The sequence below is a fragment of the Miniopterus natalensis genome, chromosome 10 (genome assembly GCF_054644295.1).
Source record: "Miniopterus natalensis isolate mMinNat1 chromosome 10, mMinNat1.hap1, whole genome shotgun sequence".
NCBI lineage: Eukaryota > Metazoa > Chordata > Mammalia > Chiroptera > Miniopteridae > Miniopterus > Miniopterus natalensis.
Genome location: NC_142090.1, coordinates 78,937,841 through 78,958,378, shown reverse-complemented (window position 1 = coordinate 78,958,378; position 20,538 = coordinate 78,937,841). Strand labels below are relative to the sequence as shown.

The window sequence follows — 20,538 nt, the reverse complement described above, 5'->3', positions numbered from 1 at the left end:
TGGTCCATATTACACTGGGAAAGAAAACAACAACCGCCAAAATCCTGTGATATACATCAAAAAAGAACCTGCGCCTCAGTTATACAGCCGAGGCAATGCAAAGGGCTACGGCTCAAGGTCAATTCCCTTTACTATCTGCAGGCCAGATGGGGGATTCTTCGGGTTAGTTCCCGTGAATTTCCTGCCTGCCATCTTCAGAGTGTCCTGTTCCAGTAAAAAGGTAAAAGCAGAAAATAAAGGTGAATTTTTCACCCATCAGAACTCCTTCGGAAGGAGGCTGTAAGAAACGAGCTCGAATTCAAAGCAACTGGAAATAAACCAGATCATTAGACCAGCTGTTACCTGTCTGGCACCTAGCTGGACCCAGGACCTGCAGGCTCTACCAGAAGTGATCTTAACGTCAGCCTCCTATTGCTCACAGTACAGCCGCCCTATGAGATAGGACCATCCTCATTTTGGGGGGATGAACGTGAGGTCCAGAGAGGTTAAGTAACAAGTTCCATGAGTGGCAGGTCCATATTTTCCTTACTACACTGCGCTCTCTCTGTTACTGAACCTGTGGGCATCTAATAAGAATGTGAATAGATAAGATTCAGATTTCAATAAACTAAATGTAAATATACTTGAGGTAAGATCAGAGCGATCCCTGGCTGGTGTGGTTCAGTTGGTTGAGAACCATCACGTGCATGGAAAGGTCAAGGCACATACCCAGCTTTAAGGTTTGATCCCCGGTTAGGGTGCATGCAGGAGGCAACTGATCGATGTCACATCAATGATTCTCTCTCTTTCTCTCTCTCCCCCCTTCCTCTCTCTCTAAAATCAATAAAAACATATTTAAAACATATTTAAAAAACACCACAGAGAAATATATGTTATTATACTAACAGTTCTTTCTCCTTTAAATGTAAAAGTATACCCTTGACCAATGAAATTGAGCTGGGGGTAAATGATTTAACAGCATCTTGTCTACAGAGAAGAATTTTAAAAGTACGCCAAAATTTGACGAGCTTTTTTTTTTTTAAGATTTTAATTTTTTCTAACTGATTTCAGAGAGAGGAAGGGAGAAGGAGAGAGAGAGAAAAACATAAATAGTGAGAGAGTGTCATTGATCGGCTGCCTTCTGCACGCCCCCTACTGGGGATCAAGCCCGCAACCCAAGCATGTGCCCTGACTGGGAATGGAACCATGATCTCCTGGTTCATGGGTCGATGCTCAACCGCTGAGCCACATCAGCTAGGAAATGAGCATTTTTTAAAGAGCATTTCTTAAGGGGTAAAAAAGGGAGTTTGAAAATTTAGATTCTGCATTTGCCATTTCGTTTATCTTGCTGTGTTTCAGACCCGTAACGATCAGAACCACATAGAGTCAACACTCTTTCCCAAGTTCAGCAAGCGCCAGCCACAGTGGGCTCCTTAGGAGCTGACCCTGTGGTTCTTAAATTTGTTGGGTTGAAATCACTGAGGTTACAGTGTACTAATTGCTTTGACTGAATACAGTGTACAGATTGGCTCCAATTCAAAACGTTTCTGAATCAAAGAAGGAAAACATATATCCGCTTACAGTGCCTCTTTCTGCTCACAGGAATTTGTGTTTTGCTTAAAGTTGGCTCACAGGAAGACATGAATTCTCCCCAAGGACATATGCATCTTCCAGGAGGTTTTCCAGGCACGATTTAACAATGAACAACTCCTCTGTATGTTACTGGAAACAAGTCCCATACAATATCTGTCCTGGACTGTCTTGTGTTGGTGACTGTCATGATAAATATGTACAAGAATAGAGTTGGGCCCAGCCGATGCGGCTCAATGGTTGAGTGTCGACCTATGAACCAGGAGGTCATGGTTCGATTCCTGTTGTGGGCTCGATCCCCAGCAGGGGGCGTGCAGGAGGCAGCTGATCAATGACTCTCTCGCATCATTGATGTTTCTCTCTCTCTCTCTCCCTCTCTCTAAAATCAATAAAAACATATTTGGGAGGGGGGAAAGAATACAGTTGGTTTTGATTGTTGGTTTTGGTTGGTTTTGGTTGGTTGGTTGTTTTGGTTTTGTTCTGTTGCCTGAAAGGAACTCCTGAGGAGGGGTTTAAAGATTCCTTTTTACTGGAGACTAAGATCGCTGGACCTTACCTGGCACTGGCGCAGGACACAGGGCTCCCCGGGACTCTGCCACTTGACGGAGCTGTTATAGGTATTTCCTTCATAGGTACAACCTAGACCGAAAACACAGAAGCAGAAAGACAGGCCAACAATGAATATGGGTTTGTTTCCTTTATCTTTGGAGCAAAAGAAGTTATGTTATCTCAGCCAGGACTGGGGATCACAGGAGCCATCATACTCTTTTGCTATTTCCCCCAAAACACAACTAAGCTTTTTAAATATCCACTTGGCCTTCACTTGCATTAATTCTTTAACTACTGAGAAGATTAACTGCATGGACTATATTTTCAAATGAAAAACCATGGATTGATGAGCTCTCTTGGCCCAATGTATAACCTCATGTGTGACTTTATTTATGTCTCGTGAAGTATGCGGGTGACCAGGTCTAAAACACCACGGTGAAAGGGGATCTTACATAAGACTAAATGGACTCAAAACTGCTGCAGGTCAAGAGGGACGTTTAAAACATGGTAGCAAAAATAAAAGCAGAAAATTAAAATACAGACAATGACTGTAAAATTCTATCCCCATCTGAGACTCTTGACAAGCTACCATCTTCACCAGCTGAAACCTCCCAAGTCTTGACTCCCAGCTCAAAGAGCTGTGATTTCACATTTCACTTTGATTTTACTTTCAGGCTGTGAACTAGATGAAGGAAATGTGAAACTATCAATGTATAGATTATCACATGCTAATTCACTAGCCAAAACAGAATTCATGCTTGCTTATTGGAAAAAACAGAAGCCAAAGGCCAGAGATCCTCAAAAGAGGCAACAAGCCAGTTAATTGAAGTCCCTATAGAAAGAGCCAAAGAAATAATGGTGCAATGATCACAGCCTAGATCTTGATTTCGCTTGTCCAAATAACGTCCTCCACCCTGGGTATGACACTTTTGGGGATGCCTCTAGGCACCGCATATTATAGGAGCCCACTGGACAAAGAAATTTACCAGTTAAGAGTCCAATTGCTCAGCCCGAAGAGTACAGAAGAAGGGACACACGCCTGGGATAACAGGTCCTGCCTCTCAGAACCAATGACTGACTTCTGGCAAATCAGTCAACCTCAACTCACATCACTTTTTCTTGTCCAAGATACAGAGAGGAGCCTCACCTTCTCCCCTGAATTCTTTACAACGACAACAGAACCCTCTGAATACATACAAACAGAATAATTAAGGGCTTCAGAAAATCTCGACAGACATTTTCAGGGGCTTGGAACCATGATCTGAATTCCCAGTGAATTGTGAATGATTGAAAAGAGCTCAGTAATGCTCTTCTCTCTGGTTCCTACAAATCAAATTACCAAAGTACACAACTGATTGGAAACATATTAGAGAAATGCTTTCACTATATATTTTTTAATTTCCTTTGCATGAAGTGTTACAGCGATAAAATGTTCAACCACAGGAACCCCTCGCACACTTACAAATGCTCACGCCAAACCGAGAATGAATACAGTAAATTTCCAACAATGAAAACCAATATGAAACAATTCGAGCTAGCATAAATCTTCCCGAACAAACACACTCACAATAGACGCGCCATGTGCACGTCTGATCCACTAACACGGGCTCGCTCGGATGATAAATAACTTGTTCCGAGAGAGGGAGGCGGGGAAATCAGAGGCCCAAGTCCAATTCATGCGAAGTCCAAGTAAATATGAAACGCCTGCCAAGTCCGCCAGTGGGGTTTCCAAATATGTCATATATTTTCATCCTCTGGATTAAAAAAAGTGGAAAGAAAGGGTGATTTTATGCTGCTAATAGGGCAGGCAAAGCTCTTGCCTTTTGACTGTGGGGGAGGAAGTGCTCTACAAAACCCACAGAGCCCCAGAAGCAGCTGCCGGCCAAGAGGCTGCTCCCGACAATGCCAGGTCATGTGCGCGGGCTCCCAGCAGCGGGAAGGCCTCTCTGAATCATCCCGCTCATGGGGGCTAAGAGCTATTGGAACAAGTGGTCCTCAGTGCGGGAAATGCAGCGATGTCTTCTGCTTCCAACAACCGTCAGCTGGAAGTCTGGCTCCCCTACCTTCTCCCAACACGTACAGACCAAGGTCAAGTTGTAAAGCGCTGTATTGCTTCACTGCCCTTGTTTACATGGCAGTCGACGACACCCGGCTCCATAGAATAGATTCCCCCAAATGTTGGGTGAGTCTGGATTACAGAACAGACTCAAAACCGCCTGGTAATAATCACTTCAGAGAGAATCATCCCCAGCTTGTCCTTCTACCCTAACTAACCTTCCCCAGCGTCAGCTAGTTAGGGAGACTCCAGGACACCGAGCGTCATGGCAGATCTCAGACCTAGAGGGACTCTGGGGAACACAATAATGAAAGGAAGAGATGTCCCCTGCTGTTGGTCCCTGTTGTAAACTAAACATCTTACCCTAAAGCCAAACACTAACAGGAGCTATGTGGACACACACACATGGAATCAAAAAGAACCTTGGGCTTACTCCAGAATTATTTCTTATTCTCTATAAGGCAAATTTCTTTATAATAAATTCTGTTGGCTCCCAACTTTATGGGGCTAATACGGCAGGCAGGCAACATCTTGCCTTTGTTTTTATTTAACCCCCAGAGAAGCAATATACTGAATATCTCTTAGTGGCAGAGGTAGAAAGGGAAGCAAAAATACCAACTTGTTTTGTTCTTTCAATCCAACGTGGACTGATACTTCATAATCTATAATAAAATGAATTGCTAGAAAAATTCAATTTAAAAGACTAGGACAGAATATAAGCCTAATGTTTTATTATTGTATGTAGCAGGCATAGAATTACTCTGTTGAATTATTTAAAAAATCTCTAATTGTTTACTCTCCATTCCTGCCCTTATCTCATTGTAGACCAGCATCGTGGTGTGTGGATCATGGGTGAGCTGCCAAGCACATTTTGGGTGCACTGCACTGGGGGATGTGTCGTGGGGTCAGGACCAACTCAAAGAAATAACTGAAATATTTCAATCTTAGTTAGAACTAGAGGCAAACTTACTGATAATACAGATTATCTCCTTCATTTCATAGTTGAGGAAATTTGCACGGAAAGAGCAAAGTGACCTGCTCAAAGTGAGAAGGCATCGGGTGTGACTCTGACACTGGAATCCAGCTCCTGTGTGAAACCCACATTGTCACACCCAGGTCTAAACCAGCCATATTACCTGGGCACTTCGTAATTCCCAATACCCTTCGCACTGAGGACTCGAAGGCCCCAGAGAAAAGCCAATGCGATCCTTATAAAATTAAATGAGAGCAGATCCAGGAACTCAGTGAAAGAGTGGATAAGTGGGGTGAGCAAACGAATGGTTAGGCAACCAGTAAAAGAGCATTTCCTTACTCTTTAAATATTTTTAAATAAACTTTCAACCAACGAATTTATAAACATTCATTACTTTTCTTCTGGCAATAAAAAGCATCGCGGGGTCCACAAGCTTCAATGAAACCATCCCTCCTGCAGCAGGAAGACGTGGTTATTTTCTGGTAAAATCACGATACTTCATTTAAACCAACAGCTCTCAATCTAGGGCCATTTTGCCTTCCCCCCATTCCCCATCCAGGGGACTCTGAGTAATGGTAGGAGATATTTTCAGTTGTCACCACTGGGGGATAATGGTGCTACAAACACCTAGTGGGTAGAGGCCAGGGCCCAACAAAGAGCCAACTGGCTCAACGCATCAATTCTGCCAAGGTTGAGAAACCCTGATCTAAACCATCACACACTGCCCTAAACAGGTCTTCTTTACAAAACTAAAATCATACAAAAGCAAGCTTAAATTAGCCCTACTTTTCTCTTGTATGTATTTTGCCTTTTGTTGTTTGTTTGTTTATTTAATATTTTCAGGGTGAAGAACTGCAGGACATTTTTCTGTAAACACAGATTTTTTTATAGAGAAACTGGGCCTAGTCAAAGAGTCAGCTCAGAAAACATGTGGCAAGGGAAACGGGGAGAACACAAATAAATGTAACCCACAATTAAGCAATAAAATTCATTTTTCCTATTAGCTCTGACCTTTCAAGGGGCCGCACTGGCCCAAGGGAGAGAGAACCCCGCATTTTCACCATTCTGTTGTTAAAACAGCTATTAAATACCATCAGGGCCATAAAAATCGGCATTGGCCTGGTAACAGCCCTCACCCACCTATTTCACCTTTCTAATCTTAATCCATTCATTTCTCAAGTTCACATCAGCCTAATAGTAGAGAACTGGATCTTACCGCTACCAATGACTCAACCTCTGGTACCCAAGGGCCCCATGACGTGGCCCCAACTTACTTTCCCAGCCCTTTCCCTTCATTCCTGGAACTCCATCTAGGGCCCTGGGATTACATACCTTTCCTTGATGATGAACTTGAACGCTTCTTAAAACAGGTTCAAGTTCTTCAACCAAGGCTATCCAGCTCCCAGCTCCACCACCCCACTAAACTGCGCCTCTCTCGGGCTGCAGCTGCCTAAGTGCCCAATCCAAGGACACTCCGTCTTCACCCTATAGGTCCCCTCTGTGGCAGTCTGACCATGCTGCCTTCTTCCCATCACCCCCACATGCCTTCTAGATGTTCTCTTCTAATGATCTTTCCACTCCCTCCCACCTGTCTCCCCTGGACCATCACACAGGCTCGCCGACTGTTTCTCGAGGACAGGAGAGGGGCCTTTTTCAAGCATCCTCCTGCACAGCCACAAGCGTGTGCTCTTTTAAATCCCTGTCTTATTTATCTCATTCCCACACCCGAACTGTATCAGTGACTGATGGTTCCCAGCCTGGCTGAGGTGTAGCCTGGTACCCCTCCCCAACCTTTCTTCTCCAGACAATGGATCAGTCTCTGGAAGTAGGAAGTGGAAGACAAATCTAATGTTCAGCCAGGATTGAAAACCATGGACCTTTACTATACAAGTCATACTTCGTGCCACATACAGCTCTCAGGCCCGGCCTGGACTCACTGCTCCTAAGCGTCCCCCACTGCAGGCGTCCTGCACTTAGAATTCCCCCCAGCACGGCCAGAAGATCTCACCCTGTGGTTTAGCAAATACTGGTCCCTTCTTGCAAAACCTAGATCTTACCCATTCCCTCCATCTCCATCGCCCCTACAATGACACCCAGGTCACCCAGCTTCTCCTTTGCTTACCTAACTCTTCCTTCAAGAATCAGCTCAAGGTCACAGCCTCTGGGAAGCCTTCCCCACTCAGGGTAGGCTCCTGGGCCCTTTCTCCATGCACACTTGGCCTTTGAAGTGTTCATGTCCAGGTCCCTTACAATACTTTGTGTATAGCATTTCATCGATGTTTAATTTCACTGGGAATAAATAGTAAGTCCCAACATATAACTATTCCTAGAAACCACAAAGAACACAGAAAGGGTGACATTCCCTGGACCTCCCATCTACTCCTGACAGGTGGACCAGTTCAGTTCACTATCCCACCTCCAGAAACAGCCAGCTCTCCTGGATCAACTCAGATGTCCAAGTCTGTGTCTTCTAACACCAACCCCTTCCCCCTCCACAGACCAGGCAGGCTGGGACTCAACACAATTGGGAAGGCCCTTGAGCATCCCGGCACCTGCCAAACTTTAGAAATGAGAAGCGTATCAACACTTCCTAGGCCCCTCTTCCCATGCCGTTCAAGACTCATCTTCGGCTAATTTTCAGAAGGTGTCTTTTCTTTGCAAAATCCACTTTTGTTCCTCAAATTACTAGCTTATTCTTGTCTATTAGGGTCAGAGCTAGCATGCAAACTGACACAGTTACTTAAATTAAACCAAACTTGGGGCCTTTGAAGTCAGCACAGAACAGGGCAGGAGAGCAGACAGGTCTGCCAGGCTTTGCTGCTTCCGGGCCACCTGATCGGGCACCCACCCCCAGACTCAGTCACTAAGCCCCAAATTACCCCGGCCCCATACAATCTGTGTAATGAACCACTTCTCAGACATGGTCCTCCAGAAACATGTGGAAGTATAATCAGAAGGGATAAACATAAAATCTGAGCGGCCATTCCAGGGCTTAAATCGTGTCCTTAGGAGTTCATTTAAAACAGGCTTTTACTACTCTTCATGGCCATACCTACCACGGGTCCTGCAGGCAATTTTGCTTATTTGGGACTAATGGAAATTTTATAGCCAAGCCATTTCCTCCATCCCAAGAGAAAGAGTCAGACCCAAGCATTGAGTTCCTACAGAGTGGCGTTCTTGCCACGACATTTGTTTTCATCGCTTCTTTGTTTTGTTTTCCAATTAGGAATTAAATATGGGACTGAAATGAAACCATCGACAATAGAAAAATAAACACTAGAAAGCTATTCTACTTAATTTTGATGGCTTTAGGAATAAAATCCCCAATACACAGAAATATCAGATGAGTCCAGATGGCCTGCAAATTCAGCTCACTCCACCAATAAAAAGGAACACAAAGCCTCCTTGCGACTGCCTTGGCTTTCTAACTCATGTGTTTATTGACGGTTGTAAAGTGATGAAATTGCCGCCGACAGAACCAGTCTCAGAACTTCCTAGGATGATATATACACTATCTGGCATTGATATCAAGGTAATAAAATGCATCCTATGAGCCATAACTAATTCAGGATTCTATTCGGTGAAATATGCTTTCAAACTTTAAATATCATTAATACAATAAAGGAAATAACACAATGGGTTAAGGGAGGAAATACTTGCAACAACTTTTTCATGAGCCGCATCACCCGTGTGATTCCTGTGTCTGATGGGATCTTAACATAATCACCCCTGAACGCGGGAGGGCTTCCACCCCTGGGCCGAGTCAGCATCGCAGCCGCCACTCCGCCCTCCACGCCCCGCCGTCGAAGGGCCCGCACCCACTGCTTCTCCCCGCAAAGGAGAAAGGATGAGGCTGAGGCCCTGCTGAGCGGAAACGGGGAAGGAAAAGTGGGGGAGCTTGTCCTGTGGAGTCCTCAGGCCGGTTTGCGGTCACCGAGACGACTGGCAAAGATGAGTTCCAACAAACATTTTCATAAACTGTAGCTCAGCAGCCCTCGAACAGGAGACAAGGAAAGAAGACGGAGAATTGAAACCATCGCACAATTATTTACAGGTGAGGCATCCTACCTGGCGTCTTCACACTTTATTCTCATAAAACGCACCCTGGAACAGAAAACGTCCTACCCCTAGTTTTTAAAATGAGGAAACCAAGACCCACAAAAGCTCAGTTACTTTGTCCGGGTCACCCAGGAACTCTCTTTATCTCGCTCCCAAATCCATGTTCCGCTCATCCGCTGAGCCCTGCCAGGGACCCAGGCGAAGCTCCGAAAGTGGGAGCTTCACGAGTAAAAGCTGCACCCCTTGCGATCAGGGCCTCATCACGGTGGCCACACCGCAGTCGCCGGGACAGAGAACATCAAAGCCCCGGGGGCATTTCTAAATCGGCCCCTCTGCCTGGCGCGGGCACGGCCCGGGCATTCCCGCAGGCAGGGGCTGCCGGTGCCCAGCATCGCTGGCCGACGCCCGAGCATGTCTGCAGATAAGCATCTCGGCCCTTTCACCACGAGCCTCTGCAAACGCAATCAGCTGGCTCTGGGCACATAAGCTCGTCGGGAAGGAGGCACTCAAGGTCACGGGCATGCCAATGCACTCGCTCACCCTCATCATCACACCAGTCCCGGGACGCGAGAGCCTCTCCACCAGACAGGATCTACGGCAAGCAGATCCACACGCGCTCTCGAGGTGAGAGCCCTTTCAAAGCAAACCTAGAACATTTGCTGTTACAAAAAAAATAAGTGCCACCCCGGCCCGTTTGGCTCCGTGGTTAGAGCATCAACCTGCAGTCTGAAGGGTCTCAGGCTCGATCCTGGTCAAGGGCAGGTACCTCGGTTGCAGGCTCCCCACCCTGGGCCCGGCGCATGCAGGCGACGGCCAGTTGGTGTGTCCCTCTCACATCGATGTTTCTTTCTCTCTCTCCCCCCTCGTCCCTCCCTTCCACTCTCTTTAGAAATCAATGGAGAAAATGTCCTCGGGTGAGTATTTAAAGAAAAAAGTGCCAGCTTCTGAAGAGACTGAGACTATTCTCTGATCAAAGCCCAATAAGAATGGTTATAACTGCAGCCGGGTGACTATTTTTTTAAATAATAAATAGGTGCCTGCACATTCATACAGCTTTATAAACAGATACAAGTCACACCTATAGACATACGTTCCATTTCGCAGTTGCCAAATTTACTTTAGGCCGCTGTTTGTCGTAACTTGTTAGACGTCAATAGAAAATGAGCAGACTGGGCACCGGTAGCTGGAGGCGGCACTGCTAGGCTGGGGGAGAGGGGCCCGGGGAGAACGCCCAGGTTCCGACTGCAGCACTCTGCATGTGATTCAACAGGGAGACCAGGGCCACCAGCCTCCTCTGTCACAATGAGGAACACTCTCCACTTAGAAAAGTGAAAACTGATGCAGCCCAAGTCAGCAGCTAGCCTTGGAAATCTAATCTCCTAACTTAAAGGCAACCACAAACTTAAACCGCCTTCCAAAATCCTACAGAATCTGAAAAACAGAGGCCCCCGATCAATGGAGTGGGACAAATTTGACAGGAAAAGCTGATCTCTGTTTTAAATTTTCTTACCAGTTTTAACAATGAAAACAGATTTTTGTAAAGGATGATTCTGGTGTTCACAAAATCTTTTCAAACAAATAGGGCCATTTTTATTTAAATGCCAAAATAGCCTGGTTTATATTATGGAAAAACCGGTCTATGAGATATAATTTCTTATACATCTTTTTTCAGTTAGAGAAAAGAGCCAAAAAGAAACCCCTGTACTTTCTGTTTGCTCGCTTGCTTTTTCCCATCTTTGAAGCGTATTAACAACCCCCACTCAAATTTCTGAGGCTGGGTAGATAAAATTGGTCATACTGGTAAAGGTTAAAGTGGTTAAGGGTTATAATATATATGCAGGCATTCGTAACCTAATAATTTTCATCGAGAAACACATCACAGCCCGGCCGGTGTGGCTCAGTGGTTGAGTGCCATCCTCTGAACCAAGAGGTCACTGGTTGCGGGCTCGATCCCCAGTCGGGGGCGTGCAGGAGGCAGCCAATCAATGGGTCTCTGACGACTGATGTTTCTATCTCTCTCTCCCTCTCCCTTTCTCTCTCTAAAATCAATAAAAACAAATAAAAAAAAAAAGAAACACATCACAAATTCTCCTAAGCTCTAAATCATGGCAAATACAACACTGTCACTAGAATGCGGTAGCTCAACGTCGGGAATGTTCTTCAGAGCAACGCACTCTCCCAAGATGTTTTAAGCGACGGGTCAGTCTCTGCATGAGAACAGCTGGGAGTAAACGGGGGGAGACGCCGCTGTGGTTGGAAACGGGGAAACACACGCAGCACCCGGACAGCGGCTCTGGAGGATCCCCGGGAGCCGGCAGGTGGCTGTCTCCAGGACAGGGCACAGGACGCCGAGGGCCCGCAGTGGGAGGAGGCCTCGCCTACTGTAGATGCTTCTGGAGACTCCGAATTGTCTATCAGAACTATTTTAGGAAACCAGGCACACGCATCCTCACAGAAGAGTCGAGCTCATCATGGATAAGGGGAGGGGAAAAAATTAAGTTAGGGTTTCCCAAAAGAATGTCAGTTAGTAAGAAAAGCCACCGCCTCCTAAGCCACATGTTGTTTTCAATTACTTCCTCTGAAATTGCCGGTCCACCCAGAAGGGCTGTGGCAGAGAGATGCAGGCAAACGGAGCTGGGTCTCTCTCTCTCTCTCCCTCTCCCCCCTTTATCTCCAGAGCCCTCCTAGCTCCCCAGGTCCCTCCTCCCACCTTATCTCACAGCAAGAAGAAGGAGCCGCTGGAGCCTGAGCCCTGCAACTTCTCACCACTGTGTGATCTTGAAAAACAAGATCCCCTCCCTAAACATCTGTTTGCCTGGTCTGTTCAATCAGAATGATAAGCATCGCCACAGCAGGGCTGAAGCCAGCAACGTCCATGAATATCTAAAGACTGGGGCCTGTGTACATCAAAACAGCCTCTAAATCCAGTCACAGGATGCTTAGGATGACTGACAGGGCCTGGCTGTAAGCAGGTCGCTCCTTATTTGGGATGCGAAACCTGGGGCAAACTGCGCCCATAAATACCACCAAGAATTTGGTTGTGACTAAAGGAAAGGAAAACAGAAGTTGAGGGACAAGCCGCTCTTTTGTTTGGGCATCTCTTTTGTTTGGGCATCAGCTGCAACTGCCAAAAGAAGTTTGGTTAGAAACAGACAGATTGGCACATGCACGGCTAACTCAACCTTTCCATCCTCAACAATAAGACAATTTACTTTGTCCACAAAGAGAACGTTATCATTGTTTTTAGCGTGTGTTTTTTAAATGCTCGTTCCTGTATATGGCGAGTGGCTGGCTCCCTTCAACACAGCCGCATAGCAATATTCTGCAAGGCACGGTCATCTTCCAAGTCATTCTCAAGGCAGCACCGAGAAGAGGCCCTTTATTCTTGGCCTTGTACTGTGCAGAAGGCAAGCTGTGATTAATAAGGCTCCGTCTTTTGCCATTATACATAGTTCCCTCTTACTTAGGTCAGAGCTTGGTCCATAGAAATGAGCCTGGCCCCCTTAAACTTTTCCATGCATGTCTTGCTGTCTAAATCTTACTTATCAGAACCGAGGACATTTGTCCTAATTTTGGAAATCGGTGTGCAAATATTTACATTATACCTCTTTCCTTTCATTTTCTGAGACATCAGAGGGTATTTTTTAAATCAAATATAAAAGTTAAACTATTTAAAAATGCAACCCATGGGACTACAACTCAGAAAAGCAAGCCCCAGCACAGAGAAATCAAAGACAAGAGAAGATTGTGCAAAATAAACCCCAGTTGACAAGTGAAAGACTATTTTCTTATGTCTTTCATCAGAGTATTGCAGACAATTAATAGTTTACACTCTACATGGAGAAGGTGGAATTTCACCTATGAATGTTTGAAACACACCTATTTGTTTATGATCCATGAGTAACAAACATATATGCAGATAACAAATACATTATTGTTTGGGAAAGAACCCCAAATTAAAGGGTGATTCTCAGTCCAAGTAAATACAGAAAAGCTGCCAAAAATGCCTGTTTGACTCTCAATGATCTCATTTGTTTTCATCAAGCAATATTGAGTGTTTTCAAATTAGATTAATCTTTTTCGGAGTTGTTGGGTAGTTGGATAAAAATCCATAATTGTTATCAGCATGAAATATTTGAAAAGCACACTGAAACACTTGCTTGAGAAAAGTTTGTTATAATTTACTTACTTTTTTTTTAAAGAATATTCTGGCTTCTTAAAAGTTAAGAACAATGGGTAAAGCAGAGCCATGCCATAAACATCCAGCCTGTGGGTTAGTAAGTACTTGTTGAATGAATGAATGATGAACGAATGAATGAATCACATGAGCAACTGGAAGCATATGCACACAAATGCATCTGCACACACGCACACACGCACATACACACAACCTTAAGAATCCTCTTGGAAACATGAGGTTTCATATCTGTCCTCAAACTGAATTGCCTTTTCACTATCAACATCTCTTTCGGAGCAAAATAAGTAGAAATCGTGACAGAATTCTGTTCCTCATTTTTGTCTGACCCCTCTACCCTCCCCCAAACAATCAACAGCTTACAAACAAAAACTTATTCCAGATTCATTTTAATTCAAGAGCTCTGGAGGGAAGCCCAGGAACTGGTATTTTAACAAGTTCCCTAGGTGATTATAAGTGGCAGGCGGTGCCTAAGAACTATTTTGTGCCTTTGTGTGCACAATTTTCCACCCCCGGAGCCTTCCCCCGAACAGCCCGCTTTGGGCGTGATTAACTCCTCTTGCTCATGGAAGCGAGTTGCCTCTGTAAGTCTCCCCAGCACACTCCCAACCCCTTGCCCACAGCTGTCCTCCTGCCCTTTCCCTGCTTCCCCAGAGAACCTCCCCCACGGGTGGTATTTCTTCAGCCCCTCCGGTAGCACAATGTCCTTGAAGGCATGGGCATCCTTTTGGTTGACCTTGAGGTTGATGATTTAACTTCTCTGGGCCCTCAGTTTTCTCATACGTCAAATGAGAAAGATAGAAATCGCCAGCTGTTGCGAGAGCTAAGGGACGACCATAAGCCAACTAACCCAGTAGCCAGCACTGTGGGAAAAGCAGTCCCTTGGATGGGGGTAAAGGTCTTAAAATCAACCAGACCATTCACGCCTCACAACCCACAGGGCCTGGGTCCTTCACGACGAGCTATGTCCTTACTCCCCTCGAATGTAGAGTCTCTGGGGGGACAGAAGTAGCCTGGTACTAGGTCAAGGACTCTCAGTGTTCCCCACCCAGGCCACACATTAAATCTGTCTCTAAAAGACAGAGGCCTCGACCTCTCCCCAGAACAAGTGAATCCAAATCTCAGGGAACAGGTTAATATTGCTTCTTGCTACATGGCCACCTTCTCATGTCTCTCTGTGTGTCTGTTTTCTGTTCTTCAAAGAAAGACACCAGTCATACAGCACTGGATTTGGGGCCACCTTAACCCAGCAGGGTGTTATCTTAATCAATTACATCTCCAAAGAGTCTATTTCCAAATGGGGCAATTTCTGTGGTTCCTAGTGGACGTGAACTTGTGGGACACACTCTGCAAACCGGGACTGTTGGATTAGGAGTCGGTAATAGGACTCCAGAGCGCACAACCTGAGCCACTGTAGCTCCCAGGGACCCCACTCCGCTCAGCACTGTTTACACTAACATACGCCAGGCGGGACCAGAGCAGGGCCCAGGTCCTGCCCTCACAGAGCAGAGGACACGCCACTGAAGCCTGTGTGTGAACGTCCACCTGCCATGGACACCTAGAGGGAAAGTGACGATCTGAGGGCTGGGGAACCCGGAGCACTGGCAACACCCGAACGGTAGGAGGAGAGGCCTGAATGGGGGCCGAGAGGCAAGACTGGGAGGAGCAGCGTGTCAGAGAGGGACACGAGCGCCGGGCCATCGGAAATGAGGCTGGGGTAAGGGTCTGCTAGAGATGCTTCAAAGTCTTAAATCTCATTTGGAAGGAAAGAAAAAACTGACTAGGGGCCAAAATGATAAAATTCTGGCTTCAAGACTCTGGCTGAGGTGGGCAGGGCGAGGGAGAAGCCTGGGGAAAACTGAGCGTTGACATTTCTCACAAAAGATGCCTGTGTGCATGTGTGCACGTGTCCCAACACGCACAGACATCGTGGTGACATCACTGCGACGTTGTAACAACCTGCCTTAGAAATACACCCAACCGGCAGATGCTTGCCACACCTTCAGGCCTCCACTAGGGGAGTCCCCTTACCACCCACCAGCCCCCCGACACACACGCACACACCAGCTTCCCTCCAACCCCCATGCGCACCCAGCCAAGGGCTGAGCGAAGAGAAAGGTGAGAGAAAGAAACAGAAACGTCTGCAGCACCAGCCAGAAAAGGAGGCGGCCAAGACATCCATCACCTTTGCACCGCTCGCAGCAGGCTCCCCTCTGCTTGACGGCCAGGGCGCAGTCTCTGGACAGCACGGGGCACTTCTCCCTCTTGCAGGTCACCTCCTTGTTCTGGGCAAAAAAGAGATGAGAGACGTTGGAAATCAACTTCCAGCAGGATCCCCAGAATCCTAGCACACGGCTGAGGTGCTCCTAGCCTCCCTCTCGCCTTCATCTTGGCGAGAAAATTCTGTGATAGCAAGTAGGATTTTGCTCTCTCTGAAGCAGATATACCCACCCGGGAACGCAGAACTTTTTCAGATTCAGTGCAGGCTAAAAAGAAGGGCATGAAAAGTCCCTTCTTTACGAGCCAACATCACCTCGATAACCGCCTGAGAGAGGGGCTCCCTCCCGCCCTGCTCTAAGGTTTCCTTTCAGGGCGCACTATAGAAAGCATAATATTTGCATAAATCAGACTTTGCCCATTGGGCTACCTGGGCCAGGACTGCATCGTGAGAACAAAAATATTTGCACACGGCCGTCCAACAATCCCTAATAGTGGAGTGCATTAAAATGCAGCGATCTAAAGTTCCAACTCAAATAATGACAAAGTCGAGCATTGAATCGGCTCAGTAAGAGGAAAAAAAATACTCCTCGTGCCAAGCGGAGACACAGTCGCCAGTGTTCCGCAGCCGTGGGACAGCTGCGTTGTATTAGCGCGGATGCTAATGAGAGCGGGGCGCACATCTGCACCTCCGTCTAATCCTGGAAGGTTAGCTGCTGCAGTGACTCAGAGAAGACCCAACAGGATGCGTGTGCCTGTCTGGAGACTGAATGCACAGGAACCCAAAGGACCCCATCACAGAACGCCAACGAGACTGGGGTTTGTTAACAAGCGTCCCGTAAATGCTGAGCGGGGCTTCCATTCTTACCCAGGCCCTGCGAGGCAAGCGTCGCCGCTGTCCCCTGTTTACAAACAAAAGAACTGCTGCTCAGGGAAGGTACAGGACTTTTCCAAGGCTATACGGTTTCACAGCAGAGGAGGTGGATTTCAAGTGGGACTCATACACGTGTGCTGGCCCAGGCCCGACCCTGAGCTGAGGCTGGTTCTAGCACCTTCGCTGCCTGATTGGGGGCAGATCGGAGAGGAGGGACTGACCAGCTCTCTCACCTTGCGATGAACCTGGAATAGGCGCAGGAGAAAGTCTAACTCAGCTCTAACAATGACCTGGGGAGAGTGACAAGTGGACCCAGTATGCTTCAATGTCATTTCTGGTCTAAAACCCAGGAGGAGTGCGCGTGTGTGTGTGTGTGTGTGTGCTGGGAGCTGGGGGTCCAAGTCAAGCCAGAACACCAAACGCCAGCCCTGAAGCAGTTCTAAGATCAAGCACATCAACTTCTGCGCCGCCCTCATAGTCCTCAGGAGTCCACCGCCCCCGAGAAGCTCCCAGGGTCTAATGCTACAAGGAATCCAGACGGCCATCTCCTCCCCTTGCTGTGGCGGGACCCGCACTCCCTCCAGAGTGAGGTGTATGGAGCCCGGGCCTCGCCATCCCAGCAGCTCCGTCTCTGCAGTCGTGTTATTTCACCAACTTCTTGGCTTTGCAAGGCCACCCAGAGAGAGGGCACCCACCCTCGGCTGCCTGTAGCGACTCCCGCGGGGCCGGTGGTGCAGACCGTTTGGGTTTTTATTTATTAGTTTTCAGCGTATGATTTTTGGTGGTTGACCTTTAAGTAAATCCAGTTTCCTTTTTCTATCCTCTGGGTGTCCATTACGAGGTCAGGGCCCTCATGGGACTAGTCTCATTAACTCCTAACATCCTGTGAAGCCATGGTCCCCACACTGGACTCCATATCAGAATCTGAGCAGTTCTTAACTAGGACCAGCTCTGCCGCCCACCCCTGCAGCTCAGGTCTGAGTTTTCTGAGGACCAGACCCAGATGGTTTTCCAAGCTCCCATATCATTGCAATGAGCAGCCAGAGCTGACAGCCATGGCTATAGAATGTCCCTGTGGCCAGTGAGGCGGAGACGGCTCAGAATGTCCAGTCCCATGGACAACAGCTGAGCTACAGTCTGAACCAGGTATCCTGCCTCCAAGCCCCCAAAACTCTTACCACACCCTCTCCTCTTCATAAGGGAGGTGGCATCGAGACACTGTAAGTCATGGCCCTTCAGCTTATTTTCATAATTCTCCTTATATTACAAATGTAACATAGTTATGGTCACAGTGCAAATTAAAGCATATTCTAAAATGTAATAGTGGCCCAGCCCGTGTGGCTCAGCGGTTGAGGGTCAACCTAGGATCCAGGAGATCAAGGTTCGATTCCCGGTCAGGGCACATGCCTGGGTTGCGGGCTCGATCCCCTGTGGGGGGGCGTGCAGGAGGTGGCCAATCAATGACTATCATCGTTGTTTCTATCTCTCTCTCCCTCTCCCTTCCTCTCTGAAATCAATAAAAACATATTTTTTTAAAATGTCATAGTGTCCTTGTGGCCCCACCTAAGGAACCCAGAACAGTGATCGGGTGTGAATGCTGCTGCTCGGTTCCTGAGGCCACAGTCTGACACCCACTCCCTCCACCCCCCGCGGCTGCAAGGTGAACACCCTCCAGAGCAGAGTGTCTCCCACCCCAGCCTCATGCAAACCTGGCTCAGCCTTAGGGAAGGACCACGACCCAAGCGCACCTCCTCTGAAGGGGAGACTAGCACAGAGAATTCACAGCCCCCAGGGCGGTCAGTGTGGGTGCGAAGTCTCCATTCGGGGCTTGATAACAGGAAGAGCACACGCTCTTAAATACAGGAACTCTTTGCTCAGTTAGAACCAGAGCAGGATCAGGATCCATAATTCATAATAAATAGCTTGTAATTACGGTCCAGCACCAAAGTGATTCCAACCAGATGGTTTGTAGGTTCACATCTGGAATTTTTTTGTACACACACAGGGAACAAACCTAAACCTTAGCTGTAGGTTGGGGGGGGGATTGGGGGTTCTTTCTTCCTTCTAATAACACTTGGAGGTTTTTTATATTCTACCAGAAGTCACGTTGGTCCAGAGCTGCCACCTCTGATCATCTCCCTGGCGTCTGGTCGCCGTGGACGCGGAGCACATGCTCGGAGTCCCAGGCCTTCAGAGACAGAAGGAAAAACCAGAGGATCCCTGGTGAGAGGCCGGTGCCTCCATCCCCTAATCGGGTCCAGCAGCTACAGAGTAAATTCACACGCGGGTTAATTAAGACCACTCTTTATTTTTCCCAATTTTGCCAAAAGACAAAACCACTGGTCTTCAGGCGGGTGGCTCCAGTGAGGAGTGACACCCAGGAAGCCAGGCCCTCAGGAGTCCATCTCCACTGGCCGCCTCATCCCCCACGTGCCCCAGGTGTCCTCTGCTCTGACTCAAGGTCATGACTCACTCGGTCCGCTTTTTCACTCAAGAAACACTTTCTGATACTGGTTCACACTTACCAAACACTTTTATGTACCAGGCTCTGTGCTAAGAATTTTATACCCATTGTGTCACAAAAAATTCCTCATGTCCCCATTTTACAGGTGAAGAACCGAGGTTAAGATAATTCACCCTAGGGGACATCTGTAATACTTTCAACAGGAAAGATAAATTTTTTAAAAAAAACAAAGAAACTCGCCCAGGGTCCCACTCACAGATGTGAGTCTGATTCCAAAGGCACACATTGAAAGGTTACACTCTGCTCCTTCCCAGGCGTTCAGGACACAGACCAGAACAAAACAATGCCAGGCCCGGAGGCCCCGGGGGAGACTGGCACCTTCTCGGCGGTTCCACAAGTGCACCAGGAGCTCTCTAATAAGCGCAGAAAACCCCGGGGAGCTGTGTCATCACCAGCCACCGGAAGGTCTGCAAACACGGGCTGCCTCCTGGGAACGAGGGAGGCTGTACCATCTGAGATACTGACAGGCATCTGTGCCAGTCACACCGCTGAAAGCCAGACTGGCATCCTCAAACAAACTTCCCCCCGATTCCAGCTCGGGTTTGAGTCTCCCCAAATCTCAGGGACGGAAAGGGTGGCACATAGGCGCTGGAGGAAAATGTCTGAACACCCTAAAATACCGACCTAGCCCATGCCTGAGGGCAATGAACCTCCTCTCCTTCGGGTTGCGCCCGAAGCCTCTGTCTCCCGGTGCCCATCACCTCCTGGGGCCGCCCAGCCTGTGACTTACGCCCGTTGGCAGGGGCATCCGTTTGCAATACCGACTCCTTTCTCAAAGTCCAAATATACCAAAACCCAAAACGTAGCCTCTGGAGACACAGGAAATTAAGTGCCAACACACAAAAATGAAAGGGGACATAGGGAGTGAAAATGAAAAAAACCTACAGCCCTGGCAACGCAGCTCTCCGAGGCCGCAGCCAAACCACAGCTCCCGCCACTGCCAAGTGCAAACCCGGCTTGGCAAGCAGCTTGCTGTGCCCGGGACGCGCCACGAGGTGGCAGCACGGAGCGCCCTGGCGCGGGCACCGGGCACGGCGGCCCTGAGACGGGCAAGCCCGCTGAGCATTTGTCAGGGTCTCTGCGGAGGGAACCGATCTCTTCCCGATGGGGGCTCGGGGGCGGGCTGGAGACAGAGAAGATAACAGAGCACCCGGCGAGACTTTCCCGTTTGCTTTCCTCAGAGGAGCAGGGGGGAAGAAAGGGTTTTGAGATGCTTTGGTTCTGTGTCGAGCCAATGTCCTGAAGATATTTTCTTCTGAGATTCTTCCAGGACCAACCCTATTACGGAATATGGAAAGTATTACCTGACCTTCCATTTACATTTTAAGATAATAATAAAAGAGAACTCTGGAGAGGAAAACACAGCAGCTACGACGGCGAGAGTGGTCAGGGAGGGAGAAGAGTCAGCCGGCAGACACCGTATTTTTAGACTGAAAAGGCATCACAAACTTCTTGAAATAAGAATGGAAACAAAAGTGCCCGGTGCCCTGCCTGCTGACCCCCCCACAGCCGCACTGGGAAG

The 20,538-nt window shown here is 47.7% G+C and overlaps 1 protein-coding gene across 2 annotated transcripts in view; it reads right to left on the bottom strand.

The window, feature by feature from the left end:
• Positions 1–20,538, bottom strand: part of BMPER (BMP binding endothelial regulator) — a 169,169-nt gene that overhangs the window by 121,889 nt on the left and 26,742 nt on the right. For both annotated transcript variants that reach the window (XM_087821255.1, XM_087821253.1), the window contains exons 3-4: positions 15,587–15,686; positions 2,126–2,208 (exon numbers count right to left, since the gene is read on the bottom strand). In XM_087821255.1, the coding sequence (XP_087677381.1) occupies positions 2,126–2,208; positions 15,587–15,686 (183 nt within the window). The remainder of the gene's footprint in view (positions 1–2,125; positions 2,209–15,586; positions 15,687–20,538) is intronic.